This window comes from Hydra vulgaris, chromosome 01 (genome assembly GCF_038396675.1).
Source record: "Hydra vulgaris chromosome 01, alternate assembly HydraT2T_AEP".
NCBI classification, from domain to species: domain Eukaryota; kingdom Metazoa; phylum Cnidaria; class Hydrozoa; order Anthoathecata; family Hydridae; genus Hydra; species Hydra vulgaris.
The window spans coordinates 55687597-55708419 of NC_088920.1; the positions used below are offsets into that span (position 1 = coordinate 55687597).

Genomic DNA, 20823 nt, shown 5'->3' on the forward strand with positions numbered 1-20823 from the left:
ATGAAGCTGTATGTAAATTGTTTATGAATGCACGTAAACGAAATGTACTGGTTGGTGAACTCATCATTGGAAAGGTTTAGATTTTGCAAAAGAACTTAATATTGCGGGTTTTAAGTCTTCAATATGGTTGGTTGATTGGTAAAAAAATACATTACATATAATGTTGTTTTTTGAACTATTTCTCAAAAGGAAAGATCGTGTACAGAAAAAGAGATATTAAGTCAAGAGAAAACCTATTTGCTTACAATCATCTCAAGGTACAAATTTAGGATTATTTACAACGCTAAAGAGTTTGGTTTAATTTGTAAGCAGTCTCCAACGAAAACTTTTCATCTAAAAGGTAAACGATGTGCAGGAGGAAAATTTGAGCCAATTTAATTTAACAGGCTTATAAGCAGAAAATGGGGTTTGTGAAAAGCTAACTATGTTTATAATTAGAAAGGCAGAAAAACCACGTGATGCTTCAAAGGTGTCAAAAGTCTACCATCTCAGTACAAGTCCTAAAATAGGTAAAAAAAGTACAAGTCCTAATATTTTTAATTGTTTTTTCAAAATCTTCGCTCAATCAAGGCTGCGAGCAATCACTATTAAACTTGAAGGGAAAACATGATGTTTATAGAGCAAGATAATGAAAGACAGACGTTCACCAGCCACTGTGAGCCCTTATGCTGTAGCAGAAGTGAGATTCTTTTCAAGCTCAGTTGCCACCTCCAAGCAATCAGAGAGTGTTTGCTTCAAGACAAGAATAAATGGTAGTATTATCAGCAAATAATGTAACTTTAGATGTGGGAATGTCCGGAAGATCGTTAATGTAAATTAAAAAGAATATAGGGCCAAGAAAAGAACCTTGAGGAACCCCTAAAGTTACAGGATATGAAGAAGAGTGCTGTCCATTGAGGACAACTTTTATACTACGAAAGAAAAGGAAGAATTCAATAATCTTAAAGATGTTTCATTACTTACCGTAAAAAGAAAGCTTATGGAGAAGACCAGCATGCTAAACTTTATCAAAAGTTTTAGAAATGTCAAGAGCGGTAACCTTAACCACTCCACCTCTATCTAATGCACAATAAAACCTATCGGTTATTACTATTAGCCAATCAGCTGTAAAACGAGAAGATCAAATATCGTATTAATGATCAGAAAGTAAGTTATTAAATTCAGTAACAAATTTAAATTTATTATTGACACTGTTAAAGATTCTCCAGAAATCAAAATAGCCTATTTTTTGAAATTTCATGATCTGAGAATAGCAAACTTTTTTGTTGACAAAACCTTTTGGGAATAATTTCTAGCATTAGTAAACAGATGTCTGTTTTCTGGAAAATTTTTTTGCTGAAAGATATGGATGTAATGGTTTTTTTGGCAATGGCAAACCATTAAGAAGAGTAAGCCTTAACTTGGAACTGTTGAGCCATTCAGCGTGATGAGTATTAAAGTCACCAACAACAACAATATTGGCTTGATGGATGAAAAAGAGGGCTTGGTCAATTTGATCAAAAATAACATCGAAACGAGTGCAGTCTTAAGATGAAGGAGAGCGATATAGAGCAAAGAGAAAGGCAATAGAGGGAATTAGTGCTTAACGAAAGCACATAAAATAATAGTCGGTGAGTTCAAATCTAGTTTCCCAACACTAAGATTACAAGATGAGACAGCATAGCACAACAGATGAGTAGCTTTGTTAGACTCAAATTAGTCTAGCAAAGACAGAGTAGGTCTGGTGAACTTTGGAAGAGACAAAACTCAACAGATTTGCACCTTGGCCATTATATTTAGTTTGTTGAAAAATATTTTATCATTCCACCATCATCTGCTACTTCTATTGGAAGGGATGAGTTTTCTACCCAGTATGAAAGCTAAGATGTAATATGCAACCTCCTTGTGTACGTCAGCAGGTAGTTGTTTACATCTATTACATAGAACAAAATAAGGATAAGGTCAGTTAAGCTTTTTTTATCACTTCTAATAAACTATCTTTACATTCAGTAGATTTGTTGTTAAATATGACTTGTTTGAAAGCAAATTTGCAATCAAGAATGATAGCCATGACGGTTAGTTGATCTTAATTTTGTGCATGAGAATAATGGTTTTGCTCAACCAAAGAATATTGCAGTTAGTTATGTATCGGTGTCAATATCCACAGGTATCTATTACTGATACATTGGCATGATGGCATTAATTGTACATCTTCCAGCATGAAAAGAAAGGTAACTGTTTGATATTAGTTTATTTTGTACATACAATATGACATCTTTTGCAAGCTTATGTTTAACAAATTTGCATGTTGCCTAAATTAATTGGAAAGTATTCAGTTGATAAAGATGGTTTATCAATTATTGACACTGGTTTGATATTTTTATAAAGCCATGAAGGAAGTGCAATACAATTGTTGATATAATAAGTAAAAGTTGCAGCAATAGTTTCGACTAGTTCAAGGGGTGCAGCATAAAGTAATTTATCAGATACACCGTTATGGCCGGCTGGTGTCAACTTTGTTTCATATTATTATTTACAATAAAATAAATCGTGTGAAAATATAAGAAAGCCAGAGAAAAAGGTACACAAAAAACTTTTTTATAACCAAGCCCCTTCTACAATGTGTAATTTTTAGTTTATATTCAATAATGCAACTTTGAAGGCTTTTAATAACACTTGTTAAAATATAAAATAATATATTAAAGACAATAATAGTAACTAAAATAATAACAGTAATAACAATAATAAAAGTAAACAGCTTTTCAACAAAACAAAAAGTAAAAATAAGAATATTAATAAAAGAAAATGTATTGTAGCATCAAAGAGGATGTATAGCAGAAGTAACTATTTTGGTAAATTTATTACTAATGCATTAATTTTAAGTTTGATGATTTCAAGTTGTTCACTAACATAAGATAAACTGGCCTGAATTAAGGTGATATGTCTAAATTAAATATTCCTTCCCAAACAATATCTAAGAAATGCACATTTAATTTTGCAACAAATTCGGTATCTGTGGTTAAGCTCTGGGTTAGGGTAGTAGTTGGTGTGCATGTGACCACGTACTATTTTTACTATCGGCTTATTTATTATTATTTCTGAATTACTATTTTTTCCAGATAAAAATAAGTTGAACAATAATGTAAACAAAGGGTTCGTTTGGTTGTAAAGGCCAGCTCTGTGTAAATACTAGTGTTGGTTTACTCATATTTAAACAACTGCAGTTAACCTTTTTTTGGTCACAACAGACTTTTATTGTAGGCAGAGGCCAATAATTGCATCAGTAATAACATTAAAGAAATAGAGTTTTAGAAATATAACACCTAAGGACATAACAAAACACTTTTTGTAACTTCAAGGCAAGACAATTTTGAAGCTGTTACTCGAGATAAATCATGGTTCAAATGCCATAAGTAATATTTTTAGCATAGATTTTTGAGTAATGATTGTTAGATTTTTACCGGTAAATTTGTTTAATGGATTTTCAAAAAGTACTGAGAGCTACAAAGTGTACTTGGATGTGCTTGGTTTAGAGGACAAACGAGAAGAAATTTAAAGTGAAGTATACAAAAAAATTTAAAGAGCAACTACATCAAGATTCCTCTAGTTCATTATCACACACAACTACTAAGGAAAAAAAGAATTTCAAACACTAGAATACTAATTGGATTATTTGGATTGCTTATTGCAAGGTTAAATAGCTTATTGAGAAAACTTGTAAAAAAGCCAAATGATCAAATACGACAGTATTTTTCAAGAACAATTCAAAGACGGAATAGTTAAGTATGCACCATTCAAATCAACTGGAAAACGGGTATTCTATCTGCCTCATCGAACGGTAATAAAAAAAGATCCGCAAACGACAAAGCTAAGAATTGTCTTCGATGCTTCTGCTAAAAAAACATGGCTCGCTTAACAATTGTTTATTAACTGGTCCTTCATTAAAACCTCAAATTCTTAACGTTATTTTTCAAAACAGATTGCAACACTTTTTTCTAAGTGGAGACATTAAATAAACCTTCTAACAAGTAAGGTTTGCTACCAAAGATCACGGCGTTTTCCAATTCTAATGGATAGCAGACTTAAAAGGTAAAAAAGTGATAACTCTAAGATTCACTTGAATTCCATTGGCAGTAAATCTATCCCATTTATTCTTGGGATGTAAATAACAGTTATTGACGGAAAAAAAACAACACCCGCATCAAAAGAATGAAGTTCAGGTAATCAGCAAAAGCATATATGTTGATAAAATGATTACTAGAGGATCTGATCTTGAATCTGTGAACAATTAGTTGATTCCAACTTCACAAATGGCATTCCAACCTTACTGTAATAAAACCAATAGATCAGTGATAATTGCCATGAAGTTACTGTCAATAAAAGTAATCATTGTTAAGCAAAAGTTCTTGGTTTGTTATAGGACACTTTGCTAGTGAACTGACTACCCAAACGGATACTACAACCAAATGATCAATTTTAGGAAGTTTGGCTAAAGTTTTTGATCCACTCGGTTTAATTTCCACAATAACACTAACAGCAAAACTAAAATATTGACAAATTTGTGATCTAGAGTTTTCTGCTGCTGCAGTGCAATATACTTAGTAGTATATTAAGGTAACAAAATCACTCAAGAACTACTTATGGCCTAATCACGCATTTCTAAACAACAGTTGCCTATTATCCGACTTGAATTGATTGCAGGACACATGGTAGCTAATACTCTTACAAATGTTAAATTGGCACTCGAAGTAACTAGGATGTCCAGTTATAAAGATACATGGTTGGCTGAATATTTCTGTGGCACTACATTGGACAGTTAATGACAATCGTAGATGGTAACTTTTTTTTGTCAAATGGCGTTAAAGAAATCATTAAACGTGATTAGATTATTTGGTGTCACTTCCCTACCAATCAAATACCAGCTAACATTTGAAGCAGTTAAAAATGGAAAACTTCCAAACTTATGGTTTAGCGGTTTCTCACAGGTTGCAAAAATGAGTGAGTGGTTACCCAGTATAAACCAAACACAAATGGAAAAAGTAATGAACGAATTTATCCTGACTAAAACACATCACCTGACAAAATTCGGAAGTCTAACTACTTAGACAAACTTAAGACAAAATTCTTTAGATCTTAAGAATTATTAATATCTTAGAAGCAAAAAGAAATGTTGTGGTGTGTTATCAGTGATTGAACGTAATTATGCCTTGCAGAATATAAACAAAACTGTTCAACGCGAATTTGAAAAACACAATAAATATAAAGAAAGTTCAGAGTGATTGCGGTTGCACAAAAACTATAATGGGTTATTAATTTGTCTGGGTTGAATACAAAGCAAATACCCAATGTTTTTACCCTGCAGGGATCCATTTACCTAGCTAGTTATTTAATGAGCACATTCACAAACACATCATGGGATGGTTGACCTAACAATGTCAAAGTTTTGTGAGCATTATTGGACAGATACTGTGCATAGACAAGTCCAATCGCTTATATACAATTGCAATTGGAGCAAACAATTCTGATGCAAACCACTGTTAGCTCCCCCAACCACTGATTTGCCACGGTAAAACTAAATGTGAATATTCCGTTGAAACTGTTAGTTTGGATTTTGCTATATTTATTAACTGGGTTTAGAGAAAAAAGGTCTTTAAAGATGGGTAAAGTTAAATTATTTTTCCACAAGTAAACATAGCATAAAAATTGAGTATGTAAATATTAAGTATTTTTATCGTCATAAATAGTGGTACTTGTGTAGTTAGTATTGAATAATATCATAACTCCAATTACCTCTTTGAGTCCCTTTTTCAGAAGTTTTTTTTACAAGTAAATATTAGATATTTGGCACATTCTTAAATACGGTTGATTACAATGAGGTAAGTCATATATCAGTCAAAATCCATTTTTTACCTTTATATATATTTTGTATAATTTATTTTTAAATATATTTTGTTGTTGTAACCATACAGGTGCGTAGCAAGAGAAAAGTGGGTCCTAAGTCAGTGTTTTTACTGCGTACATACTTAATGGATGTTTTCCTATTTAAATCAAGACCAGCAAGTTCTAATTTTTAGAGTATGATGATTGCTTTATTTTATGCATCAGGGTGTGTTGTAAAGTGTAGTCTTGGTGAATAATCAGTATTAATGAGTTCAACTCATTCAATAATCATAAAAAGTAATGAAATATTAATATAAAAATTAAAAAAAAAAAATCATAAAAAGCCTAAAATCTCTTTCCTGGTAACTTTCAATACTTTGAAAAGAACTTTTGAAGCACGAGATTTTTAACATTATTAAAATTATTAAAGAAAAATCATTTTCTATTTAGTAGATAAAAATACTAACTTATGTGAAGCCAATTTTACTGACCTTTTACCAGTGAAAACTAATTTACTTTTGTTGCTTTGGGTTTAGTAAATCATACAAAAATATTGTTAAAAACTTGTCAGAATACAGAAGATTTACTATTGAAAGTCTTTTGCAAGAAAATTGTAATTCTTATCAATTATCTCAGTGTCACAGAAGATTGTGCTAAAAGGAATATTGGATTTGTAGAAAAACATGTGACTTTTATATAAGTCTAATAATATTCAAAAATTACATCCTGAGGATCGGAGACAAAACACTATGTTGTTTGTTTGATAAAATCAAAAACAGGTTTTAAAGACATTTATCAAAAAGATCTAGTTAAGTTCAAATAAATAAATAATTAAATAAACTTAATTAAAGTTGATAAAAATATAGTATATATAAATTAACTCTAACACAAATTTATGTAAATATGAAAATATAAAACAAAAGTTAAACAAATAAAACTATAATTTCTTACATATGCTTGTTAGTATATAATAGTTAAAGATAATTAATATTTAGAGTATTGAAAAACTTCATATACTTGTACTTAATAAGTCTAATTTTTTTAAATATGTAATATGTAGCATGAAATACTCTTACAGACTGTGTAAATACTTGTAGAACAAGTATTTACACAGTGCATTCTCTTTTTTGAAAAAAGGTGAAAAAGTTGAAATTTAGTTATCAGCATAATAAACAATGACGCATTTTGTAACCAAATATAAATGCAATTACAAACCAGTAAAAGCGTCAATAATTGGTCTTGCATGGTTAAGGGATAAAAATTTTACTAGGGTTCTATGGGAATCATAAAATGTCATTAAATCTGTAAAATCTGTTGAGCTGTAAATAATTTTGAGCGTGTAGCAAATATAGAAACAAATGGAATAAAGATATTTTCTGATGTTTTGGAGGCCCATTGCTAGCTTAAGTCTATTACAGTGTCTATTCAACGTGCTGTCATCCAAAATTTCGCCAAAATGTCTTGTCATCAGTTTATCTGCTTATTTTACTTTTTAAACAATTGTTTACTATCCTGCTATTATTTTACATAAATACATACTTAAAATACCTAGAGGTTATACTTTCAATATAAATGAAAAAACTTTACATAAAAAAATAGAATATGATCTGAGTTTAAGAATAATTTTAGATAAGATTTTATGATTAATTCTATCAGAACGATAAGAAAATATAAAAGAGGAATACATTACTAGTTAAAGTTTTAAGTTTAAAGGCAAAGCACCGAATTTAGAATAAAGCTGTCTCAAAGCTGATATAGATTTTGATTTAAATGATTTTGTGTCAAAGACAATCATTTTAGATTAAAACTCTGAATGAACTATATTTGTTGATAACTAAAGTTTATCAACAAATATAAATGGTTTAACTTTTATTATACGATCAAATTTACTTTTGTATAGTTTGATAAAGAATTTTTAATTTTATTTTGTTTTTGGTTATTAAAGTCAGAAAAATCTTCACGGCCTTGTCAGAGAAAACCACAAAAGAGCGCTTAACTTTGATGTTAATGTCTCCTTTCTCATTAATGTCGCAATTATGACCAAAGCTAACATCTTACGTTGGACTCAGTGGCGGATCCAGCATTTTTTGGTCTTTGAGATAGCTAACTTCCAGACATGGAGCAAACTCCAAACATTTATATGTTTACACTTATGTCAAATAAGGATGCTTTGCAAAAAATTGCGATCATTGGAGCTTAGGAACAAAAAAGTCCCAAAAATTTAGCCCTACCTGCCCCAAACGTGAGAGCAACAAGTTGATGAAATATTTTTTGTATTATTTTCAACTAGACTTATATTCATCGATAAATTTTAAATATCATTGTAAAATATTTTAGCGTTCAAAAATTATAACCATATAAAGTTTAAACCCCCCTCAATTTGAGGGGGTTGCAAATTTTATATTGTCATAATTTTTGAACGCTAAAATATTTTACTATGGTATTTAAAATTTATCGATGAATATAAGTCTAGTTGAAAATAATACAAAAAATATCTCATCAACTTGTTGCTCTCACGTTTGGGGCAGGTAGGGCTAAATTTTTGGGGCTTTTTTGTTCCTAAGCTCCAATCATCGCAATTTTTTGCAAAGCATCCTTATTTGACATAAGTATAAACATATAATGTTTGGAGTTTGCTCCATGTCTGGAAGTTAGCTATCTCAAAGACCAAAAAATGCTGGATCCGCCATTGGTTGGGCTACTTGATTCTGAAGCAAGTGCTCCAAATGTTTTTACAACAACTTTTATTGAATTTAACAATTATTAAATGCAATTGTTAAAAGGTAAAATATATATATGATATACAATATTTTTACTGTTTTTCCTATTCATTTACTTTTTTACTTTCTTAATTTTGTTATTGTTTTACAATATAGTTTTTAATACTAAAAAAAATCCTATTTCCGAATTGAATTATCAAAATGCAAGCAAAGGTAAAAAATTTAATAATTTAGTTAGCTTACCTTTTTTACTTTGTTTGACAGCATCTTATGCCTTGAAAGTATATAAAACTTGATTATAAACAAACAAACAAAAAAATTGAAAACATTTTTTTAGTTCTTAATTTCAAATAAACAAATATTAAATTGATTTCAAATTTAATCTTTTCTTGTAAGATAAAAATTTAATACCTGTAATAACCCAAAAAATAACTTGCAACTAACAATCCATCAAAAATTGTAGCAACTCCGACAGCTAATCCAACTATTGTTAAGACATTTGCTGCATTTAAAATAAAATATTTTACATTAAAATATCAAGTTTTTAAAAAAAAGAATTTTAATCTACATTCATTTGTTATAGGTGCTTTTTAAATATTTACAATAGTAAAAACAAAACAATTTAAATAAAATAAGTATAAAGTGCAAAAACAGGTGATAATATTTTTGTAAATGGAGTTTCTAAAACTAACTTGTTAAAGTATGTTTTAATTAAATTTTATAAACATGAAAATCAAGTTTATAACATATATATAAACACTTTAAGCTTTAAAACGTATTCTAATAAAAAAAGTAATAAAGAAAGAAAAAAAACAACGTAATAGAACAAAAATAACACAAACAGGAACAGCTATATATTTATATGTATTTTTAGACCCTTCTCCAATTCTTCGTAACAACTCTAAATAAACTATATAGGATGACATCTAAAAAAAAAATTGAGTTACATCAGCATTTTTGTAATTAAGCTCGCCCCAGTAAAATTGCAATAACTGCCAAAATATCTGGTGTTATGTTTATTTTATATATTTAATTAATATTTAAATCTACGTATATTTAGCTTTTCATTGCACACTGAATAAAAACAAATACCGATACCATTTTTTTAAATGACAAATTTTTGTAGGTTTAAGGCAAAGCAAATATAGTTATATCTTTGAAATTATTTGGAATTAGGTGATTAAATTTTGGGGTTGTTCATAACTAATAAAAACTGTTGAGTGTTGTAAAAATCATCATAATATGAGAATTAGAGTTGCATCCCCAGGACTTTTTCACATCGATTCGCCTGTGTTTAATTAAATAATTTATTCAATTTTAGTATAAATTTAAATTTAAATTAAATTTTAAATGCGAATCTTAAAAGTAATAAGTTACTGACGCATTTCAAATACTTAAGTATACAAAATACCTCCCCAGCTAACAAAAAACGTTCAAAGAACGTTGTGAATTTTCAAGAACGTTCTATAAACGTTCATAGAACGTGCTCGAACGTTTGCAACGTTTGTCGAACGTACTTGAACGTTTTGTGTTAGCTGGGTCAGTACACATTGCTAGTATCTGAAATTAAATTGGTTAGTCTTTGAAATTTCAATTAGTAATTGTAGAATTGAAATAGTATTGTAATAGTTACAAATCTTAATTAAGGTTTTCTAAACTAGGTTTGATAACTTTTATCTGAAGTATTTTAGACATCTGAGCCCGTATTCAAATTTCTTCATTTAAGTAAAACGGCAGTTTTTAATGTCAGGGCACTAGCGTTAAAAACTGCCGTTTTACTTTTAACCAGCCAATAGCTTTTCGCAGAGTTTAACAAAGAGATGTGAATACGGCTGCTGGTTTTTATTGTTATTGAGCTAACTAACTGTTGTCAAGTTGTTAGTTATTAATAATTAACTTCATTTTTGCTAAAATAAATCAAGCTTTTAAATAGCATCTAATTATTAAAAATGAAAGTTAAAAAATTCAATTTATGTTATCTGTTACTTTTAAAAAGCATTTTAATATGAAAGTAAATTAAAAAATGAATTTTAAACTGATGAGAGCTGATTTAATAATCTGATGCAAACCGGTAATCTAATAGAAACCAGTTTAAAGCAAGGGTATCTTGACAATAGGCTTTGCAATCGCACAACCGAACAAAAAATCAAGAGGCTAATTAAAAACACTTTTCCGAAAATAAAAAACACAAAATAACTATATACAGTCGACTCTCGATATCTCGAATACTTGATATCTCGAACTTTTGAGTATCTCGAACTTTTTTAGCGGTCCCATGGACATAAAGTACTAGTTTAGGCTAAAATCCTCTCGATATCTCGAACCTTATTATCTCGAACTTTTTGGTATCTCGAACAATATTTTCGGTTCACAGGGCAATTTTCTCTCGTTATCTCGAACTTTTCAACATTTTTTTTTCAAAAATGTTTTAATAAAATTTAATTTTTTTAAATTCCAATTTTCAAAAAAAAAAATTTTTAATTCGATTTTTAAATTCGATTTTTTTAAGAATCGAATTTCTGAAAAGTTTTCCTTTAATATATAATTTATTCTTTTTGTCAAACGCAGCAACATGCCGCTCGTTAAACGAAAACTCACGAACAAATCTATAATAGAAAAATGCAAGGCATTAAAAGACCTAGAGACTGGGATGTCTAACAAAGAGGTTGCGAAAAAGTATGGAGTCCCAAAGAACACATTATCAACCTGGATTAAAAATAAAACCAAGTTATTAACCTCACTGGAAAAAAATGGCTTAAAATCTAAACGGAAGAAACTTCGTAGTGGTAATTTCAAAAATGTAGACAAGGCCATATACACGTGATTCGTTGCAAAAAGAAGTCAACAAGTACCAATTGATGGTACCATACTAAAAGAAGAGGCACTAAAATTCGCAGAAGCATTAGGAGAGTTAGATTTTAAAGCATCGGATTGTTGGTTTCATAATTGGAAAGAAAGGTCAGTTAAATTTTGTCAAATCTTGTTCAATTTTAATATAAACAAGTAACATGTATCTGTTTATATTTAATTTATTTAGTTTTTTAAACGTGTAATTAAAATTCAATTATTCTGTTCCTATTTTTAGGAACGGCATCAGCATTAAAACAATCTCAGGCGAAAGTGCCGCCGTGACGAATAATATGACTGCTTCGTGGAATGAAACTACACTTCCAACATTGCTTTTGAATTACAAGCTTGAAAACATTATTAATGCCGATGAGTTTGGACTATTTTACCAGTGCCTACCAAACAAAACATACCATTTATCACGAGAAAAATGTTTTGGGGGAAAAAATAGTAAAGTCAGACTAACAGGCTTAGCAGCAGGGAGTGCAACGGGAGAAAAATTACCTATGTTTGTTATTGGAAAATATAAAAACCCACGGTGTTTTAAGCACATTAAACAATTTCCTTGCACATATAAAAATCAGCTAAAAAGTTGGATGACCGGAGACCTTTTTACAGAATGGGTAATGAAACTTGACTCATTTTTTCGTGCTCAAGACAGGAAAGTAGCACTCCTGGTGGATAACTGTTCCGCCCACCCACACATTGAAGGGATAAGCAACATCAACCTAATATTTCCCCCCCCCCCCCTCCTAACACCATATCTGTCCTTCAGCCCATGGATCAAGGCGTAATACGAAGTCTTAAAGCTCATTATCGTCACAAAATTGTGCGTTTGTGTATCAAGGCTGTCGATAATAACGAACCCATGCCAAAAATTTCTATACTTCAAGCAATGAAAGATCTTGTTTCTTCGTGGAATGCTGTGTCGAAGGAGACTGTCATCAACTGCTTTAAAAAAGCTGGTATCAGCAAAACAAACAAGAGTATTGAAGAAGCTGATGATGATCATTCTTTTAAATTTTTGACAGAAGAACTTAACCGTTTGCGAGAGTTAGATCCTCGTGCCGTCCAAGAAGATCTCTCAGCGGAATCTTACATTGGTTTAGATTGCGATGTAGTAACCACTGGTCCACTTGCTACTGATGCTGAAATCATTGCTCAGATTTTAGACCTTAATTTTGAAAACGACGATAATGAAGTTGAAGATAGTGTTGACGAAGCTATTGACGTCGAAGCCCCGCCACGCCCATCTGATATTCAATTAGAAATTGCTTTTGAAAGAATTCAAAATGCTTCGCTATAGAGCTCAAAATACGGAAATGAAATACATTCCCTAGCACTAAAACTTGAGGATTTAATGAAGATGGAAAAGATGGATAATTTAAAGCAATATCAGATAACAGATTTTTTCCAAAAGTTGTAGTTTTTGTTGTTAATGATTTTTGTCAGAAAAATAACTTATTTTAATGAAAGTAATTTTATTTATTTTTAACCCTTTTCTTGATTTCTCAAACTCTCAATATCTCGAACTCTCAATATCTCGAACTCTCAATATCTCGAACTTTTTTTCCGGTCCCCTTAGTGTTCGAGATATCGAGAGTCGACTGTATCATTTTTCTTCTCAATTAAAAAAATAAATTTTATTCCTTTATATTGATTGCAGCTTTAAAACAATTATGTGAAGGTTCTTTTTTAGAACACAGAGTAGCCAGTTTTGTATAGTTATTTAAAAGTATATTAGATAAGATTCTGGAACAAATGTTTATGTTTGGAAGAACATAAAATTAAACTTGAATAATCGAAATAAAATGTTCAGATACTGATTTTGACAAACCATAACAGAAAAATCTTATTCCTTAAGTAAAATGTTATTATTATCAAAATGTTCTAAACCTCAACTATTTGGTTTTTTTGAATAACTGTTATAAATTTTATAATAAATAAAAGTATCTTCGACACTACTCATTTTGGTTTTATTAACAATGTATCCAGCAATATTAACACACCCCATTTGTCTTGTTCTCATAGAGTCTTTTAAGTCATTCAGTATGTCAAAAATCTTACTCTCTACTTCAGTTAGCCGTCGAAAGCAAAGCCACATGTTACAAAGCTAAAGCCAAGACCAAGGCCAAAAGTTTTAAGGCCAAGGACAAGGGCAAGACCAAGAATTTTAAGACCAAGGCCTTGGTCAATAGTTTCAAGGTCAAGGCCAAGTATAAGAGTTTCAAGGCCAAGACCTACAAAAACATTTTCAAGATATATTTTGGCCTTACATTAAGGCCAATTATTAATAAAACTGTAGGTAGCAAATGCTGTTGAAAATAAAACTACATATTACAAAATTAGATAAAAGTTATATGAAAGCCAAAAACAAAAATACATAAAAATAAAGAAATAAGTTTTTTATTTTTTTAATTTTATGTTTTTTTGTGCTTAATGCTAACAACTAATGTTAAGATTTTTTAATTAAAGATATGTTGTTATTTATTGTTAGCATTAATATATCTTAAAAGCATTAACTATCACTATATAGCCTATAAGTTTTCATTACATTTAGGAAAGATAAAAGTTTTGAGCAACGAATTAGACATACAAGCTCTATGAGGGCACATTATCAATCCACTCTGACAAATAATACGCTCGATAGGAGCTAACTTTGCAGGAACACAAAAATGTTTGTATAATATATATTTCTAATTTTTGAATATTGTTTAATTGTGTGCACTTTTTTAAGAAAAAAAACATTTTGATTAAACTTTAATGACTGATTCGTTCTTGCTTGTAAAACATAATTTTTTTGATTATTCGCTAAAAAAAATTTGTATTTTGGTAACAAGCTTTTTATTCTGAGATGTAACACTTTTTTTAGTAAATGCCAAATTGGTTTCTGGTGCTGTTCTTGTGACCGAACTATCAAATTAAACTATTGCTTATTGGTTCAAAAATTAATTTTATAAATGAATTCATTTAAAAAAAAACTATTAAATACATATTGTTAACAACTTTTTGTAAACAGATTTAAATAAGTTGAATAAAAGCAATATAAATGAATAAAAAAAACACTTTATAATAATAATATTATAATTTAAATATAATAAAAACTATTCTTATTCAAAAAAAACTTTAAAATTCTGTTTTAAATTTTAAGAAAAAATCATGTGCTTAAATCTTTTTTTTAAATTTTGAAATGTTTTAACTAATAAAAACGTTAGGTTTTATCATGTGACTTAACATATAGACGTATAAATTCCTATTAACCAACTTTGTCATTGATTACTGCTTTAAAGCGGCAAGTTACAAACGACAATTAAATATGTGACATAAAGCACAAATTTATGTTCTAAAGCTTTCAAGTAAACAAAAACAACTCTTGTTTAAAAATCAAATTTAGTAAAATTTACACGAAAGAAAATTTTGAATTCTTAAAGAAATGGTGGAAGGCTAAGGGTAAAATAATTAAGGCCAATCCGAAACGTTTAAGACCAAGGCTAGCAGTTTCAAGGCCAAGACCAAGGCCTTTATTTTTGACCTTAAGGCAAGGCCAAGGCTAAGGCCAAGGTCTGGACTAACAACTCTGGATTGTTACAACATAAAGTATAATGAAATAAAAAGTCTTTAATTTATGAAAGTATAATAATAGTAATACTGTAATAACGATAATTGCGATGTTAATATTATTATTATTTGGATATATTTTCATGAAATAAAGACTTTCAATGACATTCTACTTAATGACATGAAAAGCAATGTTTTTCATGCCATTAAGTAGAATATATTATCATAAAAACTAAAATGTACCATCATGCCTGCATTATTTATATTATTATAAAAACTAAAGATAAGAACTACAATGTTCCTGACAGTGGCACTCCAGTTCCTTGAATAAAATCTTTTGATGGTAAAATAATTTCATCATTACACTGCAAATTGTTCAGTTTCAACGTTTATTATAATGTCACTGAATTCTAAGTTATCAGCATTATTAAAACTATTAATTTTATCCTCTTGAATGTTTCTTAATAATAAACTTGTTCGTATTGTTTTACGTGGTTTTGCCGGTGCAACTGGAATTCGACTAAAATTAATGTTATAAAATATTTTTAGAGGTAAATATGGTCACTTCTTACCATTAACCATTTTCAAACTAACAATTTTAGGCCAATGTTTAGAGCAAAGTTTATTAAACTATGAGTCACAACCTTAAATAATATCGTTTACAAATTATGGGGTTAAAAGATTTTAATGCAAAATATTAAACTTGTGTAAGTGTATATTTTTTCATATGTATGTATACTGTTACCTAATCAATAAAAAATCGCAAAACATTTAATATTTCTAATTTATGTTTAGCTTGGGTTGCTAAAGAACTTCTAATTAAAAATGGGGTTGTGAATTAAAAAAGTTTATTAGGACCTGGTTAAGAGCATACCACAGTATATTTTGAAGCAGGGATAATATCTCATAGAATTGCAGTTTTCCATCGCAACCCTTCATCTTTGTCAATAGGTAAACAATAAACGGAGACGTATTTTTTATTCTTTCTGTCGTAGTTATAAGTATAAAGTGACACAATTTTTAGAAGCACATTGCATTAAAGATATGTTATTTAATATCTCATGCAACTCGCTTCCAAATTTCCGTTAAAAAATCAAACTCGGATTATTTCGTTTGATTGCGCTATTGCTCGGCCTATTGTAAAGATTTTGTTCAATGCTTTGGTTCAAAGACTAAAAAGTTTCAAAAACCACGGTTTATAGTTTTTATGCAACAAAATATGGCTAATATTATCTGTTGTGTATTTTTTTAAACAATAAAATTGATTTAAAACTTTTTACTTTTATGAAATTTGTTTTCGATATATATGTATATATATATATATATATATATATATATATATATATATATATATATATATATATATATATATATATATATATATATATAAATATATATATATATATATATATATATATGTATATATATATATATATATATGTATATATATACATATATATATATATATATATATATATATATACATACATATATATATATATATATATATATATATATATATATATATATATATATATATATATATATATATATATATTTATATATATATATAGTGAAAACTAAATAATTATTAATATATATTGCAATTAAATAACTAAAAGTTTCACGCAATCATCAGATTCCGATCATCAGATCTAACAACAACAAAAAAATAACGACAAAAATTATATACAAAAAGCGCTTAGGAGTGTCCGTCTTGATGACATTAAAGTTTTTTATTAGAAATTTATTTTCATGGCGACATTTTGACACAAGCTCGGTTCATTTGTTGAGCAAATTTAATGTTGATGTAGTAAAGTGGTATTTTTCTGCCAAGCATAAATTGCAAAATTTACCACCAGGTTTGAATAGCTCCGCTTGATTGAGAATTTTCCATTTTAATATAGGTTTTATAGCTTTATTTTAGCATTCGCACAAAAATTTTGAAAGTTCAGTGGAGTTGGCCTTACTTTCATAAACAAAAGAGTTTTTAGGTTTATACCACCTGTCTTTGAAGGCTTTCTCTGTAAGCCGAATGTAACAATATCCTTCTTCTTCTTGGTGAGTTTTTACGTTGCCAATATAAATAAGACTTTTTGTAAAAAATATTCCATTTAGTAGGTTAGTAGGCATAATATATTTGTCAACAATTGCATAAATGAATGGCATTTTTATGAGAATTGAATAATATCCTTTCATTATGAGAAGTAATAATACTCTTGATGTTTGGAAGGCAGCTATAACTAACCTTTATGTTTTTTCGATTAAAAAGTTTGAAATTTGTAGCCTTTGGGGTATTTATCAATTGTACTCATAAAAGTTTTGGCTACGTTTGTTCTGACGTTGATCGAATAGGGTGGGTTAAACCGGATTATGTTTCTTTTTCGAGATTTTGTATTATATTTCAGGATATTTGGTTTGAAATTGATCTTATCTTTGAATCCACAAGAATTGAGAGCGTTATTATAAAATGGTGCGGCTCTATCAAAGCTTCTTTGCTCGAAAATATTACTGATGTGATTAGAGATCATTTTTGGTATCAATTTAATAATGCTTGGTGGATGATTGAAATTAATGTTATTATATAAAGGATTAACTCCTGGTTTTCTATAAGGTTTAAAATAGTTCTCAGCGTGTTAAATGGGATATCTAGAAAATTTGCGGTTTTTAAGTTTGGTCTGATAGTGATGTTAAAATTGTATTTAAAAATTTTTATTAGACTTTTCTTTATTTTTTCCGATTGAGGACCACTGATATTGTAGAAGTAGCAAAGTCTGTTATCTCTATATAGACCGGTAGCATTAAAACCATATTCTTTGGCAATAGTGTATAAGATACCGAGGCTAATATTAGTGGTCCTCAATCGCAAAAAATAAAGAAAAAAAAAAAGCCCTCAATTCTTGCGGATTCAAAGATAAGGTCAATTTCATACCAAATATCCTGAAATATAATACAAAATCTCTAAAGAGCGACATAATCTGGTTTAACCTACCTTATTCGCTCAACGTCAGAACAAACGTAGCCAAAACTTTTTTGAGTACAATTGATAAATGTTTCCCTAAAGGCTACAAATTTCAAACTTTTTTATCGAAACAACTTAAAGGTTAGTTATAACTGCCTTTCAAATATCAAGATTATTATTACTTCTCATAATAAAAAAATATTATCTAATTCTCATAAAAATGCCAAGGAATTATGTAATTGTCGACAAACCACCTTATGACCACTCAACGGAAAATGCATTACAAAAAGTCATATTTATATTGGCAATGTAAAAACTCACAAAGAAGAAGAGGGAATTGGGATTGCTGAGAAAACCTTCAAAGACAGGTAGTATAAACATAAAAACTCTTTTGTTTATGAGAGTAAGGCCAACTCCACTGTACTATCAAAACTTGTGTTGGAATGCAAAAATAAAGCTATAGAACCTATATTAAAATAGAATATTCTCGATCAAGCGGAACCATTCAAACCGGGTGGTAAATTTTGCAATTTATGCTTGACAGAAAAATACCACTTTATTATATTACCATTAAATTTGCTCAACAAACGAACCGAGCTTGCGTCAAATACCGCCATGAAAATAAATTTCTAATAAAAAACTTTAATGTCATCAATTCGGACACTCCTAATTTTTGTCGATACTTTTTTGTTGTTGTTACATCTGATGATCGCTGTTGCGTAAAACTTTTAGTTATTTAGTTGCAATATATATTAATAATTATTTAGTTTTCTCAATATTATTTGTTCTACTAATTATTTAACACGCTGAATTGAGATCTTACTGGAAATATTAACTCAATTCCAACTATATACATATACATATATATATATATACATATATATATATATATATATATATATATATATATATATATATATATATATATATATATATATATATATATATATATATATATAAATGTAATTTTGATAGATGGCTGCTCATTAGCGGAATGTAAACAAAACGTACAAATGTCTTGGTTTACATACTGGCGATAAGAAGCCGCTTATCATATATATGAAAAATCGCCGTCATTATTTGATAGAATGCGAAAGGTTTTGACGTCTTTGTTTACATCCTGCCGATGAGCAGTCGCCTATCAAAAATATGTAAAACAACATCTTTGTGTAACTGTTGATTGTCGGCCCGATGTTTATATGTTTTCTAGGTATTACTATTTTGAAAAGTTATATAAAACATATAATTAAAATTGAAATTGTTGTTAAACAGTATTAATTATTTTATAGTTATTATATTTATAGCATTACTTATAATTTTATATTATAAACAATTTTTATTTAAGTTTTTATTAAACTTTGTTAAAAAGTGTCAAACATTTTCTTTTAAATTTTTTCACTAAAACGAAACCAATTATTATTCAGTTATTAAATCTTAACTTTCTTATGTTGAAATGGAACATGTCACTATTAAAATAGAGAAAAATTAAAAAAAAACTTAACAAAATAAAGTGCTAATAATCGTTATTTTAATACAAAGAGGCCTAATCATGGTATAAAACATCAGTTATATCATAATCATGATATAAAACATCAAAAAAAATCATGATATAAAACATCAGTCCTCCTAAACATCATAAATAACATAGTTCTCCAACATTGTTTGAAAATATCAAATAAAGCATGATTTTTTAAGGTTATTAGTCTAAATATTTTGTAATTAACCTAACCTTACAAAAAAAGAGTATTATGTATAAATATTTTTTTTTAATAATGTTAATGATATAATCATTAAAAAACAACAGCATTTTAAAATAATTTATTAACAGATTTGTATGTTTAACAAGCAAGAGCTAATAATAGCCTATTACTAACAATACTTGATTATCAACAATACGGTGTATTAGTGTTTCATGACTCCTGACTCTCGTGACTCTTCTAATTTATTACCATATGATAGAAATAAGAATTTAATGTTTAATTGTCACAAAATAAATTAGAAAACGTTAACAATTAGACTAAAAATTTAACCTGGCTTAGAACATAGAATAGTTGTTTTAACTGCTGTTGTTGTCGTAGTAGTGGTAGTTGATTGTGGAGGAGGTATGGTTAGATTGAGTGCAGGCCCTGGTATACCATTGCAAACAGCATATAATCTAAAAATAGTTGCCTTAGCTTCGTTAGTTGTTGAAAATGATGTTGTAATAATCCCATAAAATTGATTGACTATCTGATTGGTTTTGTTTAAAAATTCTATGTTATACGTAACAGGACATGTTTCAGAAGGAATGGAATTCCACTTCAAGTAAATGAAAAAGTTATCTAACTGCACCACTGGCGATGAAAGACTTACAAATCCTGGCGTAACTATTCAGTGAAAGTAGTACAACAATTAAAATAAAAATAGCAAAAAAAATTATATAAATAAAAAATATAAAATAATAATATAAAAAATAATAGTATTAATCCTAACTAGTTAAAAAATATCTTCATAAAATTCATTCTGATATAAAAATCTTGATAATTTTTTATCAAAAAGGTAATAAATTTCCTATTTTTTTTTCTTTTTTTTTTTTTAAATCTTTTCTGCATGATGAACTGTATTACAATATATAAATGAAGATAATTGTAATAAAAAAAAAAAAAAGGGAAATATTTAATAACGAAACTTATTACAAATAATATTATAAAAAGAATGTTTAGAAGGTTGATCATATCAAGACCTTAATAAAATAGTTTTTTACAAAAACTTGACTTTAATGATTACAGCAAGAAATATGTTTAAATACAAAAAACTGATGAAATAAAAAAAGTTTGAATTTTTAATTTTTCTATTCAAGTATTGTTAACAAAAATGATAAAGCATATCAAAATTTAA

The 20823-nt window shown here is 28.6% G+C and overlaps 1 protein-coding gene across 4 annotated transcripts in view; it reads right to left on the reverse strand.

Moving 5' to 3' along the window:
* The window catches only part of LOC136075451 (uncharacterized), a 60747-nt gene that overhangs the window by 9091 nt on the left and 30833 nt on the right, over positions 1-20823 (reverse strand). For all 4 annotated transcript variants that reach the window (XM_065788703.1, XM_065788705.1, XM_065788706.1 and 1 more), the window contains 3 exons: positions 19977-20312; positions 8991-9081; positions 8823-8853 (listed from right to left, as the gene is read on the reverse strand). In XM_065788703.1, the coding sequence (XP_065644775.1) occupies positions 8823-8853; positions 8991-9081; positions 19977-20312 (458 nt within the window). The remainder of the gene's footprint in view (positions 1-8822; positions 8854-8990; positions 9082-19976; positions 20313-20823) is intronic.